This window comes from Pristis pectinata, chromosome 9, assembly GCF_009764475.1.
Source record: "Pristis pectinata isolate sPriPec2 chromosome 9, sPriPec2.1.pri, whole genome shotgun sequence".
Lineage (NCBI taxonomy): Eukaryota > Metazoa > Chordata > Chondrichthyes > Rhinopristiformes > Pristidae > Pristis > Pristis pectinata.
Window position 1 is genome coordinate 10,452,219 of NC_067413.1, and position 23,832 is coordinate 10,476,050.

Here is a 23,832-nt window from a genome sequence, read left to right on the forward strand (position 1 = left end):
GTATTTAATCGAATTCATTCTTCCTTCCAGCAGTGAAATGTTCCCCATGCCACTGGCTGCAGACAAGCCCAAAGCATGATCGACCCACCCCCGTGCTTAACAGTTGGAGGAGGTGTTCTCTTCATGAAATTCTGCACCCTTTTTTTCTCCAAACATACCTTTGCTCATTGCGGCCAAAAAGTTCTATTTTAACTTCATCAGTCCACAGGACTTGTTTCCAAAATGCATCAGGCTTGTTTAGATGTTCCTTTGCAAGCTTCTGACGCTGAATTTTGTGGTGAGGATGCAGGAAAGATTTTCTTCTGATGACTCTTCCATGAAGGTCATATTTGTGCAGGTGTTGCTGCACAGTAGAACAGTGCACCACCTACTCAGACTCTGCTAAATCTTCCTGAAGGTCTTTTGCAGTCAAACGGGGGTTTTGATTTGCCTTTCTAGCAATCCTACAAGCAGTTCTCTCGGAAAGTTTTCTTAGTCTTCCAGACCTCAACTTGACCTCCACCGTTCCTGTTAACTGCCATTTCTTAATTAAATTACGATCTGAGGAAACAGCTACCTGAAAACACTTTGCTATCTTCTTTTTGCTTTCTCCTGCTTTGTGGGTATCATTTATTTTAATTTTCAGAGTGCTAGGAAGCTGCTTAGAGGAGCCCATGGCTGCTGATTGTTGGGACAAGGTTTGAGGAGTCAGGGTATTTATGAAGCTTTGAAATTTGCATCACGTGGCCTTTCCTAACGATGACTGTGAACAAGCCATAGCCCTAAACAAGCTAATGAAGGTCTAAGACCTTGGTAAAAGTTATCTGAGAGCTCAAGTCTCTTGGAGTGCCCAAACTTTTGTATGGTGCTTCCTTTCTTTTTTTCGACTCTAAAATTGTACAAAACAAAATAATACACTAATCTTGCTTAAAATGTTGAAAAGAATGTTTCATCTTTACTTTATGACTTCTGGAGATCAGTTCATCTTCTACTCAACTATTGACAGTAACAGAAATTTTGACCAGGGGGTGTCCAAACTTTGCATGCCACTGTACAGGTGCATTGTGCCTGCTGGAATCTGCAGCAACAAGCAGCCTGCTGGAGGAACTCAAGTGAGTTGAGCAGAAAACTGTGTGTGTGTTGGGGGGGGGGGGGGGGGGGGGGGGGGTGGGGGGGGGGGGGGGGGGGGGGGGGGGGGGGGGGGGGGGGGGGGGGGGGGGGGGGGGGGGGGCGGGAGCCGTGGTAGAACTTGACTGCTGTTGCCCAAAGGCACCTTAACTACTAGTTCATCAATAAATCATCTCTTATACACTCCATGAATTTGTCCTCTACACTATTGCTGCCAAATTTAGTTTGCCCTGTCTTTATGTAAATTTAGTCCCCTGTGATTATTGTTGTTACAAGCACCTCTAATTTCCCTGATATATACGTGTCCTTAAATACCATTACTGCTTGTGGCTCAATATACAGCTCCCATCACTGTTTGTGTCTTTGCTGTTTCCCCACCCCCCCCCCCCCCCAACCCCCCCCCCCCCAAACTGATTGTACATGATTTTACTGAGCTCAGATCTTTTCCTCCTGCTGCCTTTATCCCATTATCCCATTCTTCAATGGTCTTTTCCATTTTGCTTGTCTCTTCTAAGAATCAAGTATGCTGGAGTATTTAATTCCCAGCTTTGGCCACTTGGCAACCATATCTTATTGGCTGTTGGATTTGCATCCATTGATTTCTACTTGTGTCATTACTTCAGTCTTGCTGCAAATGCTACAGCAGAGAAGAGCCTTCAATGCTGCCATTGCGCTGTGTTTTCCTGTTCTCTCTCGAATTGGAGATTTACTTTGTTTTGTATGCACTGTCCCCTTCCTCAATACTCTGATTGTCATTATCCATTTTGTTACCCTGCACTATTGCTTTGCCACTTCCCTTAACTTTCAAAGTTTCATCTCCAGATTCTCCCACTCTCCTCAGTATTAACTTAAAGCCTTTAAACTGCAGCCCTGATGAATCAAATGACTAGGACAATGTAACCTGGCCCAATTCAGGTGTCGTCAATCCCAATGAAACCGCTCTTTTCCCAGCACTGGTTCTAGTGTGGCTTTAATTGAAACCCTTTTCTTTCATACCAGTCTTTGGGCTATGCATTCAGTTCTCTGATCTTATTTGCCCTATGCCAAGGAAAGAAGTCAGGTTGCCTTTGCAGTCCAGATACGTAATCCTGGTATCCCACATTGAAGAGAGCAATGCACAGTAACACTTTGTGCTCTGGTCAAGATCTGTTGATTGAATGGCAAAACCTATTGTCTACCATATCCATTTACATCTATATCCTTGTGATTAATGCAGGATGAAGGATAGATGTCAGGCAGGCACACCAGGAGAATAACCCATACTTGTGTTTAAGTAGGACCATGGAATAAGTTAAATTTAACTGGGAGGGCTGGCGGTTGCTTACTTTAACTGAATGAAATGAAAGGATCTTCAGCAATGTACCACTCTTTCAACACTAGATTCTTGTCAGCCTAAATTATTTGCTGCAGGGTCATGGTGTTTCAATCTCCAGTCTTCTCAGCTGAGGGAGTTACCATTGAGCCAAGACTATATAGCATAAAAGTGCAAAGGATTTGTCCTTGTAATTTTTTATTTAAAATTTACAGTCTTTTAATCTCAACACAGAATCATTATTAGAAATTGAAAATGATGGAGAAGAAACTGTACAGTGGTTTTTATCATCGTTCGCACCTCCATATGTAAAGGTAAGTTGATCCAGAAAAATTCACATTTTGGCCATTTGTGATTTTCTGCATATCAAAATTTGTAAAACAAACTTATTTTTAAATTGGTTTATTATTGTCACAGATACCGAGGTACAGTGGGGAAAAACTTCATTTTGCGTGCCATTCATACAGATTATTTCAGTACAACAGTGTGTTGAGGTAGTACAAGGGAAAACAATAACAATGCAGAATAAAGTGTTTCAGTTACAGAGAAAGTGCAGGCAGACAATAAGATGCAAAGCTATAACAAGGTAGATTTTGAGGTCAAGAGTTCATCTTATCATACTTAAATTATCCTAAACCTTGTAAATTTGCTTTTTTTTCCACCAAGATTTCTACAACTATTGTGATTTAAAGGACAGTTGCTACCTGATTCATTGACAGTTGTACATACCTTCAAAAAACTTGGAAAAACTGGACACTGCACTAAAGATGTACGACCTGTACGATCGGTTTGTAAGACAAGCTTTTCACTGTACCTCGGTACAAGTGACAATAATAAACCAATACCATTACCAAAGATGTGCTTTATGCTGATGATTGGGAAATCCGTTGAATCCTGTAATAGAGTAACAGAAAGAGGCCTTTGGCCCAGCATCCATATGTCAGGCAAAAAGGAGTGATTTAAATTGCTCTCTCTTCCAAGCCTTGTGTCTTGTAGATTATTGTAAGTAGAATTATAGGTAGAAATAATGAGAATATTGGCTAGGGGGTCCTGTGCTTAAATTCAAAATAGTGTTGGACATCTTTTATTTCCATCCACAATGGATTTAAACTCCTTCATCTTCATATTCTTCTGTTGCGTTAAACTACACTGACTTTACAGTTTGTAACAGATTCATGTTACAAGCTTCATTAATCATGTCCTGCGTTTTCTTCATTCCTACCTCTCCTCCCGTGATGGTGACATTTAGCTGTATGGTTCTTATGGGAATTCCTGGTCTATATTCCTTTCAATAAAGCCTCTTCAGAACTCTTGTTGGTAATCTGAAATGCCTGCCATCCATTTCTAAACTACATTGGGATTTATTTTAATATTAAGATGCCACAAAATTAAAGTTTATTTGAGTTTGTTAAATTCTTCATATTCCAGCTAGTAGGTAAAATATTTATTTTAACTTAGTTTCAATGTTATTTTGTAATTTCCTCCCTGCTAAATCTTCCATCAAAAGAGTCTTGCTTTGGTTTTTACCTTATAGGCTTGTCTTCCTTGGTGTCCTTTTACTTTTTTTTAAAAAAAAGCAAATTTTGTTTCTGTAAATTCATAAATTACTATCATTTTTGTAAAATTTGTCAAGTTGTTTTTGCTCTAATTTTATATTACTCCATCTATCTTGGATACTGCTTGTACTTTTGTATTTACTTTCAGCTGTGTAATTTTAAATGTTCTGTTTATCTTGTGTTCAGATTGAAATTTAGCCTTCAGTGATTATTTACCAGTGAGTTTACTTTTGTACCTCCTGCTCTTTTCAAGTTTGCCTCATCCTGAAGCTTCTGGATATTGATGGCCAGAAATTTAATTGTTGGATCATTGGTTCCTGAACTTCTAATCTGACCATAAAGCGGAAGTCATGTAGGTCATTTGAAAGAAGGGGCAAGATCTAAGTTACCAACAAAGGCTTCATTCAGCATAGGGAATCCTGTACCCAATCTAGAAAAATAAAAGTTTTAACAAATATAGCAACATTCTTAAAGGATGTAACTAACTGGCTAAGTGAAGGGGAACCAGTGGATGTAGGGCTTCTGAGTTTCCAAAAGGTAGTCACTGAGGTGTCACATAAAAGGTTACTGCATATCAGCAGGGCTCATGGGGTTGTGGGCAACATATTAGCTTGGATAGATATTAACAGAAGAGGACAATAGGATTTAGCAGGTCATTTTCAAACTAGCAAGTATAATAGGAAATGAGTGGTTATGTGCTTGGGTGGGAAGAATAGAAAAGCAGCATATCATTAATGGCTGGAGACTCTTGCATGTTTTTTTTTTGAAGTGTATCATTATCTTGTCCTTCTAAGTGACCTTAAGTTCGAGGGGGAAAGAGAAATAAAATAGTTTAAAGCTGGAAATATGAATGACAAGCACAAATTGTTGTAAACTTTCAGTGGATCAGGCAGCATCAGTGAAGAGAAACAACCTCAATGTTTCAGCTCAGTAACTTTAATATTCTTTCCTGATCTGAGTATTTCCTACATTTTTGACTTTATTACTGTTTCTTTAATTACAATATGTGCAGTTGCTGCCTTCTGTAATGACACTGGTAATGGTGTAATAAAGCATGTATTTTCCTTACTCTGAGCCCCTCAGATGTCTGTGGCTTTTATTCTTTTGTAAACATTCTCTATTGATAGACAATTTTTTTTCTTATGTATAACTTTTTGCTATATTCAACAGTGGGTAGATGAGAGTGGAGATATATATAGAGCAACCTACACAGCCTTCCGATGCTCGAGAGTGTCTGGAACGCTACAGGGGCACAGCACAGAAGAGGTAAGAACCTATTTTGATACAACTATTTTACTCTGAACACTTGCTTTTGATTACGTTCACACTATATTGGAGTGAATAAAGTTGTATAATTTTGTTTACATATAATGCGTGCAAATTTGTTTTGGGGTGGTAAGATGCAAAAACAGCAGTTCAAAGGAATAAGTTCAAGAAACAATGCCTGGCAGCTACACAGAATGCAATGATCAGCATGCAGAAAAAAATATAATTGCCAAATGGAAAGTGTTTGAGTTGCTTCCTCACACTGTTTCCATGCCCAATACCCTTCTCTGCTGTGCTACTCTCCTGTAAGTCCCTACTCCCATCATTGTGGGAGGGCCATCAGCACACAGATACAATGGTCAAAGCTCAAGGCCCAGTATTACTCTCCACCTTCCCAGGGCAAAGGCACAAAATGTACCAGTTTCCTCACTATAGGAAAAAAAACTCTGTTGAACTTGCATTTCAGTTGATTTGTCAGCAGTTGTTCTGTGGTGTTGCAGATCCTTGAGTAAGCTGGTTGCAAATGGCTTAACTGTTGAGAATTATTCTATTATTTATCTCAAATCATAATATACATTAATTCACAATCCAGAAATAGAAACTCTTGGGTGCTGCCTTCATAATATCCCTTCGAAATTTTTAGGTTGGCCCATCCATTTGCATATGGAATCAGTCATACAGCACAGAAGGGGACTCCATGTCAAAGTAGGCCATCAAGTACCCATCTATGACTAATTCTATTTTCCAGCACTTGACCCTTTGCTTCTATGCCTTGATAATTCAAGTGCTTGTCTAAAATGTTATGAGAGCCTCAGCCTCCACCACCCCTCAAGCAATGTGTTCCATATTCTAAACATCCTCTGGGTGTAAAAATTCTTGCTCAGATACCCTCTACTCCTCATCTTAGACCCATATGTACTTCTTTAAAATACGCCTAAGGCATGGTGAGTTTCTCACTCTCTATCTATGCCCCTCATAATTTTATATATCTCAATCAGGTCTGACCTCTGCCTTCTTCACTCTTAAGAAAAACAACCTCAGCCTATTCAGTCTTATAACTGAAACACTCCATTCTATGCAGCATCCTGGTGAGTTTCCTCTGCACCCTGTCCAATGAAATCACATTCTTCCTGGAACGTTGTGAGCAGAACTTGATATTCCAATTCTGTCTTGATCAATGTTTTATTAGTTAACCTCCCTATTCCTGTATTCTATGTCCCAGCTAATAAAGGCAAGTAACCTGCATGCCTTTTTGTAACAACCTTATCTACCTGTGCTGCTAATTTCAGGGGTCCTTGGACTTGTACACAAAGATCCCCCTGTTCTAGATGCTCCCTGGTATTTTACCACTTTGCAGTTTTGTACTAGCCTTATTAGTCCTCCCAAAATATACTATTTCACGCCTTTTGGAATAAATTTTTTCTGCCATTGTTCTGCCCATGGCCCTCATTCATCAGTATCATTCTGTAGCCTTAGATTACCTTCCTCACTATCAACACCGCCAGTTTTAGTATCATCTGTGATCTCGCTAATCATTCGTCCTACATTCACATGCAAATCGTTCATGTACACAATCAGTATGAATCTCAGTACAAATCCCTAAAGTAAACCATGGTCACAGGCTTCCAATCACAAAAATAGCCCTCCACCATCCCCCCCTCTGTCACCATTTACCGATACAGTTTCTGCCTCAATTCGCTGACCTGCCTTATTGGGCCATTTTCCCATGTGGGACATTGTTAAAAGTCTTGCTGAAGTCCATATAGACGACATCAACCACACTGTCCTCATCAGTATAGAGCAGTGCAGTTGATGTAGTCTGTGGAATTCAATAAGGCCTTTGTCAAGGTCCTGTGCAGGAGACTGCTCCTGAAGGTCAGAGCACAAGATCAGCTACATCCAGAAAATGTTTGGAGTCTAATTGCATTCCTTAAAATTTCTGAATTGCTAATACTCAAAAGAAGCAGAATTAATCACTGCACTTAATGAAATTACTTTGGATGATCTCTTCCAGTTGCCTGTCTCTTTTATGCCTCGAGATAAGGGGGACTATGCTCAGTTTTGGGATCTGGAATATCGTCTGGTTGCAGAGCCACATATAAAAAACAAGATTCAGTTTCAACTTCATGGTGTGGTAAGTGAAAACGATAATTTCTGCTGTTGAATGGAAAAGTGTGATACATTTGGGTGGGTGAGAGAATAATGTTGCACAGCATGCAATTTAACATAGGTATGAAAAGCTGTGGTCCTGCAAAGGAAACTTAGGGATTTGGGTAGAAAGTTGAAAAGCAGGACCTCTAGGGTTGTAATCTCAGAATTACTCCCTGTGCCATGTGCAAGTGACTCTAGAATATGAAGAAAGGACAGATGAGTGCAGGTTCAGGAAGGCCGGCTTCAGGTTTCTTTGGAACATTGGGATCTTTTCTGGGACAGGGGTGATTTGTACAAGGAAAGGTTGCACCTAAACTGGAGGGAAACCAATATCCTCAGGGACGTTTGCTAATGCTAGTTGGGAGTGTTTAAACTAGTGAGGCAGGGGTGTGGAACTCAAAAGACAGCCTCCCCACCTGCTACACTACCTAGTGTAGAATGTAGAACTGGCAAGTCCAGTGGTATGAGTAGGTAGAAACAGGAAGGGAAGCATGAGAGGGTAAGTAGGCTCAACTACATTTATTTTAATGCAAGGAGCCTCATCAGTAAGATGATGAGTTGAGTGTGAATCAACACAAGGGATTATGATACTTCTGCCATCACAGAATGTGGCCATACTTGGGGAAGATATCCTGTAGGGATCAGCCAATGAGGCTATAATGGGTAGGACTTAGTACAAAGTGAGGAGCAGTCACTTTGATGGAGTTGTAGAATAGTCCTCCCAATGGCCTATAAATGAGGAGAACAGATGTGTAGACAGATGGCAGGAGGGTGTAAAAGCAATAGGTTTGTAGTAGTAGGGGAATTTTAACTTTCCCAATGTTGACTGGGATTGCCTTCCTGCAAGGGGCTTAGATGAGGAGGAATTTGTAAAATGCATTCGAGGGTTTTCTGAAGTAATATGTAGAGAGTCCTACTAGGAAGGGGACTGTGCTTGACATTATTTTAGGGAATGAGGATAGGAAAGTGATCTGAGTTTCTGTGGAGGAACACTTTGGGAATAAGATGAGATTTCTTTATTAGTCACATGTACATCGAAACACACTGAAATGCATCTTCTGCGTAGTGTTCTGGGGGCAGCCCGCAAGTGTCGCCACGCTTCTGGCGCCAACATAGCATGCCCACAACTTCCTAACCCATACGTCTTTGGAATGTGGGAGGAAACAGAGCACCCGGAGGAAACCCACGCAGACACAGGAGAACGTACAAACTCCTTACAGACAGCGGCCAGAATTGAACCTGGGTCGCTGGCGCTGTAAAGTGTTGCGCTAACTGCTACACTACCGTGCTTGCCCATATGTAGTGAATTGTACATGAACCATATGTACTGAACTATAATGACCATAGTTCAGTTAGCCTCAGGGTAGTCATGGAAAAGATAAAGTTGGCCCTCAATTTGGGGCCCTAAACTGTGAGGGCAGATTTCAATAACGTGAGACACGACCTGGCAAAAGTAGCATCTGCTGGAGGGAAAAAACATTTGATAAGTGGGAGATATTTAAAAGCAAGACAGTAATAGTTCAGAGTCAGCATGCTCCTGTAAAGTTAAAAGGCAAAGATGGTAAGTTTGGGGAACTTTGGTTAATGAAGAACATTGAAGGCTTGGTCAGGGAAAAGAAGGAAGTGTATGTCAGGTATAGGAAATTGATATCAAACAAGTCACCTGAGGTTTATAGGTGATGTGGGAAAGAGCTTAAGAAAAAAAATTAGGGCTAAAAGGGGCCATGAAATGTGAAATGACCTGAGACAGAATCCTAAAATCAGTTAGAAGAGCAGCAAGAGCATGTCTGTAATAGGAAGGAGGAAGAGCTAGGAATATTTGGAGCACATCAAGGTGGCTAATTCCCCAAGGCCTGAAAAGGATCTATTCCAGATTGGTAAGGGAAGCAAGAGAGGATTGCTGGGGCTCTGACAGAGATATTTGCATCTACGTTAGTCATGCATGAGATATCAGAAGACTGGAGATGGCTAATGTTGTCCCCTTGTTGAAAAAGGACAGTAGGGGTAAGCCTGGAAACTACTGGTCAACTGACGCCTTGTATCAATGGTAGGGAAGTTGTTGGAGAAGATTCTGAGGGGACAGGATTTATGTTCACTTGGAACAGTGTGGACTGATTCAGAGGACTCAGCATGATTTGTGCAGTTTGTTTTTTTGAGGTGGTAACTAAGAAAATTGATGTGAGCAGAGAGGTAGACATGGTATACAAGGGGATGGACTTCAGTAAGGGCTTCTGACAAAGGTCCGCAATGTAGGCTGATCCAGGAGGTTAAGGCACAAGGGATCTGAGGTGTGTTGGCAAACTCGATCCATAATTGGCTTGGTGATAAGAAGGCAGAGGGTAATGGTGGATGAGTATCTGCAATAAATGGTGTAACCACAGGGATTGGTGCTTGGACCGTTTGGTGTTTGTGATGTATATAAATGACTTGGATGAGAAAGTAGTGGGTATGATAAGTTTGCAGGTGACACGATAATTGGTGATATCAGAGAGATAGCAAAGAAGGTTGGTGAAGGATACAGGATATGGATCATCTGGAATGTTGGGTGGAGTGGTGGCAGATGGACTTTAATCTAGACAAGTGTGAAGCCAATGCACTTTGGGAAGTCAAATTCTGGTAGGACATATCGAGTGAATGGTAGGGACCAATAGAGAGAATGTGGAAGTGATTCACCAGGCTATTGCCTGGAATGGAGGGCCAGTTACAAGGAGGAGATTGGATAGGCTGGGGATAATTCCCCAAGGCCTGAAAGGATTCTCACTGGAACATGGGAGGCTGAGGGGTGAACTTATAGACATTTTAAAAAAAACATTGAGGGGCATAGACAGGATAAATGGTCAGAATCTTTTTTCCCAGGGCAGTGGAGTCTAGAACAAAAGGGCACAGGTTTAAGATGAGGGAAATTTAAAGGAGAGCTGAAAGGTAAATTTTTCACAAGGCAATGGTGAACTATCTGGAATGAGCTGCCAGAGGAGGTGGTGGAGACAGATACTGTTACAATGTTTATAAGGCATTTGGACAGGTACTTGGATAGGGAAGGCATAGAGAGAGACAGACCGAATGTCGGTAAATGAGATGAGCATTACAGTCAGCGTGGAGAAGGTGGGGCCAAAAGAGCCTGTTTGTGCTGTACGAATCTGTGATTCTATGAACAATGAATGTAAAGCGGTGCACTTTGGGGGGGGGGGGGTGGGGGGGTGGGGGGAAAAACAGAAATCTAAATACTTGAAGTGAAGAATAGAGTTCGGGGAATGTGAAAAAATAGATGTTGGAAATCAGAGCTGCAGATAGAAAATCCCAAAAGAGCATGATTAAATGTGAATGAAAGGAGAAATGGAAAGCTCTCAGGATGCAGTAATTATTTTTATTTATAGAAGGTTAAGTATTGACATGAGTGTGGACACTTTTTCCTGTTTAAAGTGTGAATAACTGTGTAATAAACACCTTTCTTTTTAAGGGAACAAAACCCAAAGTGAGCTCTAAGGAAACTGATTCAGCCACACAAACTGGTTAAAACAGAAGCAACAGTGAAAACAAGAAAGTCTCTGTCAGAAAGATTAACTAAAACTGGGTCAGTAAAAGATATTTGTTGTAAGTCATTAAATCAGGGTAGGACATAGCTCTCATTCAAGCTATTGGTTTTTTCTGTGCAGTGTAACAAGCTTCATATTCTTTGCTACAATTCTTGTTCATATCTTGGTTTTGATTCTTTAATAGCAGGGGCCACCCAAGTGTAGTTACAGTATGTGAAACACCTGTTTTATTGTGAACATTGCTGTCTGATCTTGTCATTGCCTGAAATCAATCAATTACATTCACTTCTTTACCATAGTGTCACCTCTGAACCCTGAACATTAAGGCTTCATGAATGATAATCTGTCACAGAGTCACATTAATGTGGAAGCCACTCTGTGACTCAGTGACTCTTTGCAAGAGCAGTACAACTTCTGCCACTCCCTCCCTGTAGCCCTGAAGAATTTTTTTTCCTTTCGTGTATTTGTCTAGTTTCCATTGAATCTACCTTACCTCCAACACCCCTGCTCCTTAACGGCAAACCCCCACCTCCCCGCAGTGCTTTCCAGATTCTAACCACTCCATTTAAAAAAGATTTTCCCTTGTGTCATTTTTTTTTTTGACCTCTTGCTAGTTGACTTCATTCTATCTTTTCCCCAACCCCCCCCCACCCCACCACACACCACAAACATTCTCTTACATAAGTAAAACAACATCGCCTTCTGCAGATTACTCACACAACTCAAGTTCCTCATCCATGGAATCATTCTGGTAAACCTCTTCTGCAAACACTCTTAAGGCCTTTGACTCTTTCTTGCTGTAGCATTCAGCACTTAAAAACAAAACTCCAGTTGTGGCCAGAGGAGTGTTTTATGAAGCTTTATCACAATTTCCTTGCACTCGTTCTCTCTGCTTCTGTTTAACCCCAGGATCCTGAAGGTATCTATATCTGCTTTTTCAACCTACCATGCTACTTTCAATGATCTATGCACATACTCCCCCAGATTTCTCTACTATCCCCTTATTCTTACGATATTTCCTTGTTTTACTAAAATGTAACATTTCATACTTCTCAGCATTAAATTAATCTTTCACTGACCTGCCTGTATCCACTTGAAATCTACAGCTATCTTCCTCAGTTCACTGTGCTTCCCAGTTTTGACAGCTGAAGATTTGTAAGCTGTGTCCTATACACCCAAGTCCAAGCCGTTAATACATATTGAGAACAGCAATGGTCCCAGTACTATCACTACATTTTCCTCTAGCCTGATAAACACGATTATGTCTACTTCTCACTTAGTCAGTTTCCTATCCGTGACCCCTTTATTCCATGGGCTTCAATCTTCATAACAAGCTTTCCAAAAAAGTGAGGATTTGAGAATTGAATCTGAAGTCACTGAATGTTTCTTAGTCATCAAATATACTTCAGAACCTTTGGGTGAAGATATCCAAATTTTTGATTTAACAAATATCTTAAATTGCAGGGAAAAAGATTCTAGATTTTTCAACTCGTGTTTGATCAGTATTGGTATTGTCTTTCCAATAAATAATGACTGAGGTCAGTAAATTTTAGATATTGACAAGTAATGGTTCTGAGGCAGATAAACATTGAATTATACAGAGAGAGAAATTTTGGAGTATCCCTACCCCTCTATTAAAAAGATTGAATGATACAACCACTTATCCCTAAAACAGTAGCTATCACTGTGAAGTCTACTGCCGGGAGGATTCTCTTTTCATTCATGGAGGTACTTTTGGGGATGAATGCTGCTGCCAATAATTTGCATATTTCTGCTTTCCCAAGCCATTAAAATAGTTTTGTTGAGGTGAAAAAACTTTTGCTGTTTCACCTGTTTCATCATGGCTTGGAGATGGTTTTGATCTCTTAAGGACCAAAAGATAGTTGGACGATTTCAGTCTTGGAAAACAGATGAGAAGCTCAGACTGCCAGTGGTAATTTTGTACTGTTTTGATTGACTGATGGTCTTGAACTGCGAGTAGGAGGAAATATGCATGGACGTATGATGCTTTTAATGCAGGCCAGTAAAGTACTTCGGTGATTGACTTGTTTAACCCAAGTCCTCTCTGATCTTTTAAACTATTACAATTCTAAGAAAAATTGGGGGGAAATGCAGCTTAACCCAGTGTTGGATTTATAAATTTGTTGAATGTAATAGAAATGGTCTTGCCATTAGTGATCCATGTAGGATGTATGCAGAATGAAACCCAGTGTTTTGGTAGCTGTGTGGGCAGTGAAGCTGGTAGAATCTTGGAATCCCACAGCATTCTGCTGCTTTGTTGATGTATAGTCTTTTACCTTGTACATCAAGGTAAAAGAAATGAAGTTTCATAGGTAATTTTTTACAATCACAGTATCATTACAGCACAAGATAGGTCATTCATACTGTTGTGTATGGCAGCTTTTACTTAGAACATAGAGTACAGCACAGGAACAGGCCCTTCGGCCCACAATATCTGCACCAAACACCATGCCAGTTTAAAGTAAATCTCTTCTGCCTGTACATGATCCATATCCCTCCATTCCCTGCATATTCACGTGTCTATCTAAAAGCCTCTTAAACATCACTATGGTATCTGCTTCCGCCAATACCCCTGGCAGCCCGTTCCAGGCACCTACCACTCTGTATTTTTTTTAATTTGCCCTGCATGTTTCCTTTAAACTTTCCCCCTCGCTCCTTAAATGCATGTCCTCTAGTATTCGACATTTCTACCCTAGGGAAAAGGATACAGACTGTCTACCCTATCTACGCCTCTAATTTTATAAACTTCTATCAGGTCTCCCCTCAGCCTCTGACCCCCTGGAGAAGACAACCTGTGTATGGCTAACATTTTTTTTTTGCTCATATCCTGTAATCCAGGCAACATCCTGATAAATCTCTTCTGTACTCTTTCCAAAGCCTCCACATCCTTCCTGTATTGGGGTGACCAGAACGGCACACAATACTCCAAGTGCGGCCTAACCAATATTTTTAATTGCAAACGTGATCTCCTTATTCGTACACTATAGTGCAGCAATCCATTCCATTCATTTCCCTCGTTTCTCCCATTGATCTTCTCAATTTTTAAATATTTATCTATTTTTGAAAGCGAAGATTAAATTTGCTTTCAAGCAGTGCATTCTAAATCATAACTACATACTGCACAAAGGTTTTCCTTGTGTTACCCCTAAAACTTTCCCCAATTTGAATCAGTGTCCTTTGGACCTTAAACAAATACTGTAATGGGAACAGTTTCTATCTAAATAAGTCTAGATTTTGTGCACCTCGATCAAATCTTTTAATCTTCTCTGCTCGAGGAAGAAAATTAGTTTCTGTCATCTGTCCTTACAGCTGAAATTTCCCTGTCCTTAGAAGCTTTCAAATAAATCTTTGCTGCAGTCTCTTGGAGACCTTCATTCTTCCCAAAGTGCAGTGTCCAAAATTAGATGGAGACCATTTGTAGGCTCACCATTTTTTTAAGGTTCAATAAAACTTTTTTACTTTTGTATTCAATGCCTCTATTTAAGCAGCACAGATTTTCATTTACTTCAGTAATTGCTTTCTCGCCCTATGACCAGGTCTTTATTACTGCTCCCCTTTCAGAACTATACTATTCGCTGTATAATTTTACACTTCTCTGCATTGTTTCATTTGCCAAGTATCTGCCCGTCCCACCAGTCTCCTGAATTTGCCTTTCTTCTTTGGCCTTCACCTCGTTTTCAAGCTTTGTGCCATCACTGAAGTTTGAAATTTTGCCCTGCAAATGCACGTCTAAGCCATTAATATTCCAAAAATAACAGTTGCTCCAGCACAGAGCAGTGGAGAATGCTACTGTCTATTTCATTCCAATCTGGAAAAGCTACTGTTAGCTACGACCCTATTTTCCAAGCCAGTTTTTTTTTAACCATTGCTGTTTTTATTCCATGAATTTCTGTTTAGCAAATAATCCATTTACGTGGAATTAAATCTATATCACATCTATGCAATTATCTTTTCCTGAATATATGCTTGGTTCTGAATTCTGACAAAATTATCATCAGTTTTGATACTTAATATAGAGAAAATGCATTGTTTGTGCAGAACTGTTTAGTTCGATTACATTGTTGCACTGAAAATTCTGTTCTGTGGAATGAATGTATTGCAAAAGCTTTCACTGAAAACCTGAACTTATGGGAATAACTTAAATTTTGCTATTTCCAGACGAGAGTTGCCATACAAGGGTGTTTATGCTCCTGAAGATTCATACTCATTCCCTGCAACCCCTGTTCGGGAATCAAGCACATTAAAGGTTCATTTACGCAATAGTTCCTCTGTTGCACATTCGGTGAGTTTTCCTCCTGTACAGTAAGTTTAAGCATAGTTTAAAAGAGCATGTAACTTTCAGAATTATGTCACAGCAAACTTATGGTAAGTTTGTAACAACAGGATTGCAATATACAAAGGCGCAAATGTTTCTTCACTTGAATAACTTCTATAAGAATAACTCATTACATGATACCCTGAACAGAGAAAGTACTCTCATCTCATGCAGACATCCTAGTGCAGGCAATGAATTGTGTTGACATGCTACACTATGCAGGTCAACCACCACTTGTGTTTGCATTGAGTGGACGGCATTGTGTATGTGTTTAAAATAGTGTCATGAGCATGCTGATCAATGGGACTGCTGCAGCGTCAAATGCCTAAGCCTACATACTGTGCTTGGAAAAGCCTGTTTATAAATTTTACGTACTGACTCATCTGCTGTTTTAGAATCTCTCAGTGGAGCCCAAGCACACATGGTACAGTTAATACAGAGAAACGCCAGATATTCATCAGCTTAAATCATTTTTATTTATTAATGTAATATCAATATTGCAGGCAAAGTCGATCTCTAATTACCCTCGGCAAGGCAACCTTCCCTTTGAATTACTGCTGTCTGCCAAATAACGAATGGGGAGATCCAAAATTTGAACTTAAGGACATTGAAGGAATGGTGATATATTTCCAATTCAAGTTGGTATGCAACCTGGAGGGTCTTGCAGGTGGTACCATTCCCAATCATCTGCAGCCCTTGTTCTTCAAGGTCATAGAGGTTGGGATTTATTGTTGAAGATGTTGCTGGAGTGCATTGTGTAGGTGATATGCATTGCAGCCGTAGGGCCCAAATGGTGGAGAGGATTTACCTTTTGGGTGGTGGATAAGTTGACGATCAAGGGGGTTGCTCTGCCTGAATGTTAGCAAACTTCATGAATGATGTTAGAGATGCATTCATTTTAAACACTCACTGATTTTTTTTATATATATAGATCGGTATTGAGACAATCTTCACTATACTCAACTGTTCCAACCCTCTGTAGACAATTCCAAGACCTTATAACCTCCTGTGTAAAGAAATAACTTCTCCAATTAGTAATAAAATAGATAACCCCTGATTCTAGAATAAAAACAGAAATTCTGGAAACACTGGTCAGACAACAGCAATCTAAAGCGAAACAGTTAATTTCAGATTGAAGACCCTTCTCAAGTGATTCTGGACAGGAAGGGGGGGGGGGGGTAAAAAGGAAATTGCTTAAGTTAATATATGTATTCCAAAGATAAAGGAGATTATATTTTAAATCTTGAGAGAAAATTGCATACATTTTGTATTGGATCTGCATTTTGGTAGATCAAGTAAGCTGTGTTTTCTTGCAATAAAAGATTGTTAAAGGAATATTGTCTACTTGGTAATTGCAAAAGCAGCTGGTGCAATGACATATTCATTCTAATCAAACATTTTTTTTTAAAAGTAGAACTTGTATGTTCTAAGTCAACAACTTAAGTAAGAAAGAACCATGGAAAGTGGTTTGAGGAAAAAGATTAGGGTTTGACAGGCGATGATAAGCAAGTGATTATGGTGTTGGACAAAGAAAGGAAAAACAGGATATTAAAGATAAGGTTCGGTGTACCTAAAGCTTGCCAGTAGCTTCATTGGAAAAGTGCTGGAGGCCAAGGACTTGGGTTGTTGGCCCTTGTTATTTGGTTCCGTTATTGTTAGCTTTTGGTTTTATTTGCAATTTGTTTATTAACCATCTTCTTTCAGTTTTTTTGCATGATACATAACACCATTGGGAATAGTCAAGTTTTGGTGAAATCCCCAATAAATGTAGCCTAGTTTTCTTTTCTGCACAGAAGTCATTGAAGAAAGAAGAATAAATGAAATGAAAAACTGTTAATGCTGATAATTTGAAGTGGTGCATGTGCATTTGATTTGCAATCATGCTTCATGCCATTAACTAAAATAGTGTTCAAAAGCTTTTCAGATATAATGTTTGGGCCCATTGCTGACTACTTACAACTATTGGATAAAACAGTAATTTTAAAATGTGTTTGTAATGAGCATGTTTGTATTTGCTTGCAGCTATGCTAATGCTTTTGGTGTTGATTTTGCAGCTGAAGTTTGTAAATCCCAGAGAGCCATTTTATATCAAGCATTCCAATTATTCATTGCGGTGAGTGACCAATAAAGAAGTAAATACTCGAGTAAACTAAATTTCAAACCTCCATGTTTGAACTGCTGCACAAAAAATCCTGTCCCTTGTGTTTATGTTAAGTCCTCAGCTTCATGCTTTAATGGTTGAAGAGAATGCATCTTTCTGTGTGAATGGACGATCAATAGAATGTGCACGTCATTCTTATGGACAGAATAAGCTCCAAGGCTGAGAAAATTAAAAGTCGATGATGGCTAAATGGAATGTAGTGGAAAAATTGCTTTAATATTTCAAATTTGACTGCAAACCCTAATCAACAAAATTATCCTAATGAAATTGATTCAATAACACGTTTGATTTACCTTTCCCTGGGACATGATTACTGAAGTAATAAATTTTACCAAATCTCTGAGATTACCAAATAACACCAACCATTGATTGGATACATCATCATCCTGATCAGAGAGTTTGCCTACAAAGGAGTTTTACACTTCCAAAGTGTAAAGTGATTTGGAATACCTTTTGGACTTGTAAAGCATATGTTTGCTCCCTGATCCTCCATGTCCCAGAAGTTGAATAAGAGCTCCATTACAAGATAAATTTGTGTCTTACAATGCACCAGTGTGTAGATTTTTCAGTCCTTCACTTTTATTTTCTCACTAACTTCCTAATGTGGCATTAGTGATCAAAAACAATCTAACATGTTCCTTTCTCCTACTTACCACGATATAGGAGGAGGTGATTCTGTCCATCAGCTACATGTTAGCTTCTAGCAGAACAATCCCATCATTCTCCTGGAGCTTATTCTCTAATAACATGCCCTTCAATTCCTTTTTTCCTCATCTATCTTGCCTACGTTAGAGGCAGTTTACAGCAGCCAATTAGTCTGCTGACTAGCACACCTTTGGATATGGGTGGAAAACTGGAGCACCCAGAGGAAACCCATGTAGTCACGGAGAATTTACAGACTCACCACCGACAGCATCTGAGGTCAGGATCAAACCTGATCCCTGGAGCTGTGAAGCTGCAGTGCTAACCACTGGACCACTACATTGCCCTGCATTTCGTCCTCAAAATTGATTAGAAATGGGAAGAATGAAGCTGATAATTTTTCAATTGACCTAACCCCAAGAAATCCTGGGAGGAGCTTTCAAAGTTTCCAGTTTTCTTTGTGTTAATTGCTTCCTAACCTAGAGACTAAGGTTGTGGCTCACATTTTTATGAACTATCCCCTCAATACATAAGTCCTCATGAACATTTCAATTAGATCACCCCTTAATCTTCTATACTCAAGTTAAATGCAAGACTAATCTATATAACCTTTCTTCATAATTTAACCCTTCCAGCTTTGCTGCATTACTCTTGTGAATCTGTGTTACACCCCTTGAGGATACAGAACTGAATGCATTCATGTAATGGGGTGTAACCTGAGCTTTGTATAATATCATCTTTTCCTTTATATTTCAGTGCTTATTGAAATTAAGACCAGTATTCCATTTGCACTTTTTCTTTACCGTTCTTTATCTTTTTTTTAAAGAGGCTTCCAGACTTGGACCTTTTAAGATTCTTGTTTCTCTATAGTTCCTAGCTTCTAACCACAGAACAATACAAAATGGAGTTCTTGCAGCAGTACTTCTAAACCAATGGTTCCCCTACTTCTAAGACTTGTAATGTTTGTAAGGACATTTGTGCAAGCAACCACGTTTTAAGGACATTTTATTGGTCAGAAAGTTGAGGAGAAAAAAACTTTATTGTTTATTCCTTTCATTTAACATCTTTGCTATTTTGTCTAGTGCTCAACACTACATCAATCTACCTGTCCAGTTCAAACCAGAGTTAGAGGGAGGATTCGAGGCATTGCTCGTGGTACAAACAGATACATGTGGAAGTATCCCTATTCGACTTGTTGGTGAAGCTGTTGCAAAAGAATGAACAAAGTCGAACTGCTTTATCAACTGAAGTATTAATTGTAGAACTAACCTGGAGAAAATATTTGACACTCTCTAATGTAATGTAGAAATCTTGTAACAATATGAAAAAGCACCTTCTGTATACAAGATTTAAAACTAATTTGTAAATTTAAGCTATTTATACACTGGTGCCATTTTGATTTAACACCATCACTGTGACTTTTGAAAAGGAGAGAAGTATTTTGGTAAACATTTGTACCATACTAAAAAAAAACCCAGCCTACTGTGGCAGGGCTGTACAGGTTTCTGCTCTTTCCTTCAGTATTGTATAACAAATTATTTTGCACAAGCTTTATTTTGTGGCTGGTTTTATATTTTGATGTATATTTGAAATAAAGTTAGAATTGTATATTTACTTGGTTTTTGAGACATGTTTTATGTTTTAAAAGTTAAGCAGAGTATAATCCAATAGAACTGAGTTTGCAGCTGTGATTTTTTTTTCAATATCAAACACTGTATGCATACATACCATTCTTCAGGAATAAGCCTTTGTTATGCAGCACATCTTTTTGCTCTCAAAGCTATTGAGTCAAATGTGAGATTTAAAACAAAATTATCTCAGACACTCCAGGCCCACTCCTGGGGTTAACACAATTAACAGGTGCCCATATTGTCAGGTCCAAATGTGGATAAAAGTTGATCCTTGGTCCTCAGTTGCATGCGTGGTGAAATCATCTTACCTCCAGAGGTAGATTGTCTGACTAGAACATTGCAGTCAGGCTGTCTACCTCCGGAGGTAAGATGATTTTCCAGTAGTAGGTACCAGGGTCCAAGTGGGTTCAAAGGGAGCATGGCAACTGGAACCTGGTGAATTTCAGAGGAGTGCACAGCAAGGGCTCATGAGTTTAAGGGGAACACAGGAACCAGGGCCCTGGAGAATTTCAGAAGGGCAGGAAACATCTGGGTTTCTCAGTTACTGTATTGGATTAAGTGAGTAGCACTGGGAAAGATGAAGGTGTGTGAAATTGCATTAAAAGTTTCAGGATAGTGACGTGGACAAGGCAGAAAGATAATGGGATGGGAGAAGCAGAGGGTAGTGAGTCATGTGCCTTTTTGCTTATTTAGCATCAAGGTGACCCCTATTTCTCATTTTACTTTCTGCAACATATATGACTACCTTCCTTGAGCTAAAAAAACAACATTGGAAAGGGATCACACTGACATGTAATCAGGATACTGTCATTCTGGCACATAACAGCTTCCTGCTGTGGTGCAACTTCATAAATAAGATACAATTACTTCAGTTACTCAAGGTTGTAGACTCATAAAGGACATTGAGTATATCAATTGAAATTTGATTTAGTGCAGAAATGTCATTAATTGACACATTTCTAAAGAGTATGATAGAACAAGGAACCTTATGCACTCAACTTCCTGGACTCTCAGACAATAAATTGTGCTTAGGCAGAGCATTTAACTACCAAGAATGTTTCTTTTTCTTAAATGGGTGCAAAAGTGATATTAGGAGAGTTTACCAAAAGTTTCATCAAAGAGATGAATTTTGTCTTATTGGAGGAAAGGAATGCAAAAGCCCAGCTAGGTCTTGGGGGAAAGTGTAGATTGTGAGGAATTCTGTTACTCATTCAATGGCATCACTGCAAAGCCAACATTTATTCTCCATCACTAAATGCCCACGAGAAGTTGTTACTGTGATTGATCTTGAACTGGCATAGCCTGTGTGGTGAATGCTCTCTCTCAGTGCTGTTTGGAAGGACCAGAATTCTGCTCCAGCAACAATGAATAAATGCTGATTTATACCCATGTCAGGATGGTGTAACTTGGAGGAGTACTTGGGCTGATGGTGTTCCACAGATAGAGGCATAACTGCTTCTGGTGGTGGTTCAAACTGTGAAATTACAAACAGGAGGGAAAAAATGATTTCTTTGCAAGGGAAGGGAACATGTCAGCCTGAGGAAGGTCATTTAATTCATTGCTGTTTTGAGTCAAATAGCACAGGAACAGGCCCTTCAGCCTATCAAGTCCATTATGACTGTCCATATTGTTACAGACTAGGTTAGTATTGGTGAATGTCCCTTTAAGATAGAGCATAGTGGTGTGAGTGTGGCATGATGATGACAACAGAAGATAAAGGACATAATGACATTTTTGAAGCAGTCAGTCGGAGGAGAGAGAGGGAGACCAGGCTGCTAGTCTCTCTCGATGCATGAAAAACAGTAACTGTGTCTGTCACTATAATCCACATAGGGATTTTTGGAGTAATCCGGTGGAGTCCACTTTGTCATTAACCTGTAGAGGGAAACAGGTATTTGTGTGGATGGCCACATCTCAGTTGCTTTTCGGGGTGGCAGGTACTTCGGAACAAAGTAGTGGAGTTCACTTTGTTGTTGACCTGTAGAAGGAAACAGGTATTTGTGTGGACGGCCACGATTCAAGTACCTTTCGGGGTGAGGCAGATGCGGTGGAGTAATCACTGCTGAGTGGACACTGAGGTGTCGTTTGGGTTCCAAAGTGGAACATTTGGATTTCGTAATTACTCTCTATTTCCTCTCTACATCTACGTTTTGTCTTCAGTCAACGGTGGTTGTTGAAGAAACCTTTGCTCACGTTTCACCTTATGGCTTGCTGAACTGAACTTTGAGAATTATTCCTGGACTTGGAGTTTGGGAATTTGCTATACACACACTTCGAGTTTAGTTTTGGGGTTAATGTTTAAGATTTAACATTTTTACTTCTAACATTCTAACATTTTTACTTTTATTTTTCTTATTATCATAAGTAGTTATTAATAAAGTAGTTTTAAACACTTATACATGACTCGGTGTGTTTCTTTTGTTGCTGGTACGTAACAATACTAATCCCATTTACCAGCATTTGGTCTGTAACTTTCTATGCTTTGGCAATTCAAGTGCTCATCCAGATATTTTTTAAATGTTGTGAGAGGACTTGGCTCCACCATTTTCTCAGGTAGTGCATTTCAGATTGCAACCACCCTCTGGGTGAAAACATTTTCCTCACAACCCCTCTAATCCTCTTTCTCCTCACCTTCAAACTATGCCCTCTGGTTTAGATATCTCCACTAAAGCAAAAAGTTTCTCACTATCCAGCTTATCCATGCTCCTCATAATTTTGTGTTTTTCCTTCAGCAGCCCCTTCAGCTTCCTCCACTCCAAGGAAAGCAAATCCATCCACCCAGTCTCTTCTCTGAACTGAAATGTTCCACCTCAGGCAAGATCCTGGTGAATCTCCTCGGCCATTTTTCCAGAGCAATCATGTCCTTCCTATAGTGTGGCAACCAGAACTGCACACGATACTCCAGCTGTGGCCGAACGAAAGTTTTATAAGGTTGTACCACAATCTCCATATCTTATATTCTCTGTCCTGGTAGGAAGGACCTTTGCTGTGGACAGAGTGGATACAACTTTACCTGCTTGCAGAAGTGACTGAACTTTAAAAAATACTTCATTGACTTTAACCAGTGTTTAAGACAAGACTCCAAGTGAATAAAGTGGGTAAGTTTGTAAGTGAGGGAAAAGTCAAGAATTTAAAATATTAAAGTTGCAATGGAGACACAAGAGATTGCAGATGCTGGAAACTGGAGTAACAAGCAAACTGCTGGAGGAACTCAGCGGGTCAGAGACCAACAAATCGAGGTGAAGGGTCCCAAGCCGAAACGTCGCCTGTCCACTTCCCTCCACAGATGCTGCCTGACCCACTGAGTTCCTCCAGCAGTTTGTTTTTTGCTATTAAAGTTGCAAGATGGACAATGTTAAGCAGTGATATAGGAACTGAAAGGGTTAATGGAAATGATGTACCAGTAAACAAAGTCAATGTGAAAGCCCAAAACAGAGAAACTAATGGCATTAAACAGACAAATGTATTTGATGTAATAGCTGTTACCAAGACATGATTGTAAGGTGACTAGGAATGAGAGTTAAATATTCGAAGTACCTATTCTTTAGCTCGAGCATATAAAGGAGAAAGCAATGTGGGGGATCCCTTAAAATAACATATGAACATAGGAACATTCAAATCACATAGGCCACTCAGTCTCTGCCATTTAATAAGGTTATAACTGATCTGATTATAACTTCAACTCTACATTCCTGTTTAACTGTCATAACCCTTCACCCTCTTACTTTTCAAGATTCTATTCTACCTTTGCCTAAAAAAAATTTCATGTCTTGCTTCCACTAACCCCTTGAGAAGGTGAATTCCATGGACTCAGAACTGTCTGAGAGAAAAACTTTTGCCTTATCTCTCTTAAATGGACAATTCCTCATTTTTAAACCATGGACCCTAGTTCTGAATTCTACCACAAGAAGAAGCATCTTCTCCACATTCACCCTGTCAAGGCAACTCAGGATCTTAAAAGTTTCAACCAAGTCTCCTCTCTCTCTTTTAAACTGTAATTGATACAAGCCTGGCCTGTCCAACCTCTCCTCATAAGTCAACCAGCATTAATATCCTTCCTTTAATACAGAGACTAAAAATGTACACAATATTCCATATGTGGTCTCACCAATGCCCTGTGTAACTCAATCAAAACCT

At 39.6% G+C, this 23,832-nt stretch overlaps 1 protein-coding gene across 1 annotated transcript in view; it reads left to right on the top strand.

The window, feature by feature from the left end:
- Window positions 1-19,678, top strand: part of cep192 (centrosomal protein 192) — a 104,365-nt gene extending 84,687 nt beyond the window's left edge. The window contains 8 exon segments of the mRNA XM_052023440.1: window positions 2,654-2,733; window positions 5,146-5,241; window positions 7,256-7,375; window positions 10,850-10,901; window positions 10,945-10,963; window positions 15,105-15,228; window positions 17,316-17,374; window positions 19,147-19,678. Coding sequence (XP_051879400.1) covers window positions 2,654-2,733; window positions 5,146-5,241; window positions 7,256-7,375; window positions 10,850-10,901; window positions 10,945-10,963; window positions 15,105-15,228; window positions 17,316-17,374; window positions 19,147-19,285 — 689 coding nt within the window. The 3' untranslated portion in view covers window positions 19,286-19,678.
- The last annotated feature ends 4,154 nt before the right edge of the window (window positions 19,679-23,832 follow it).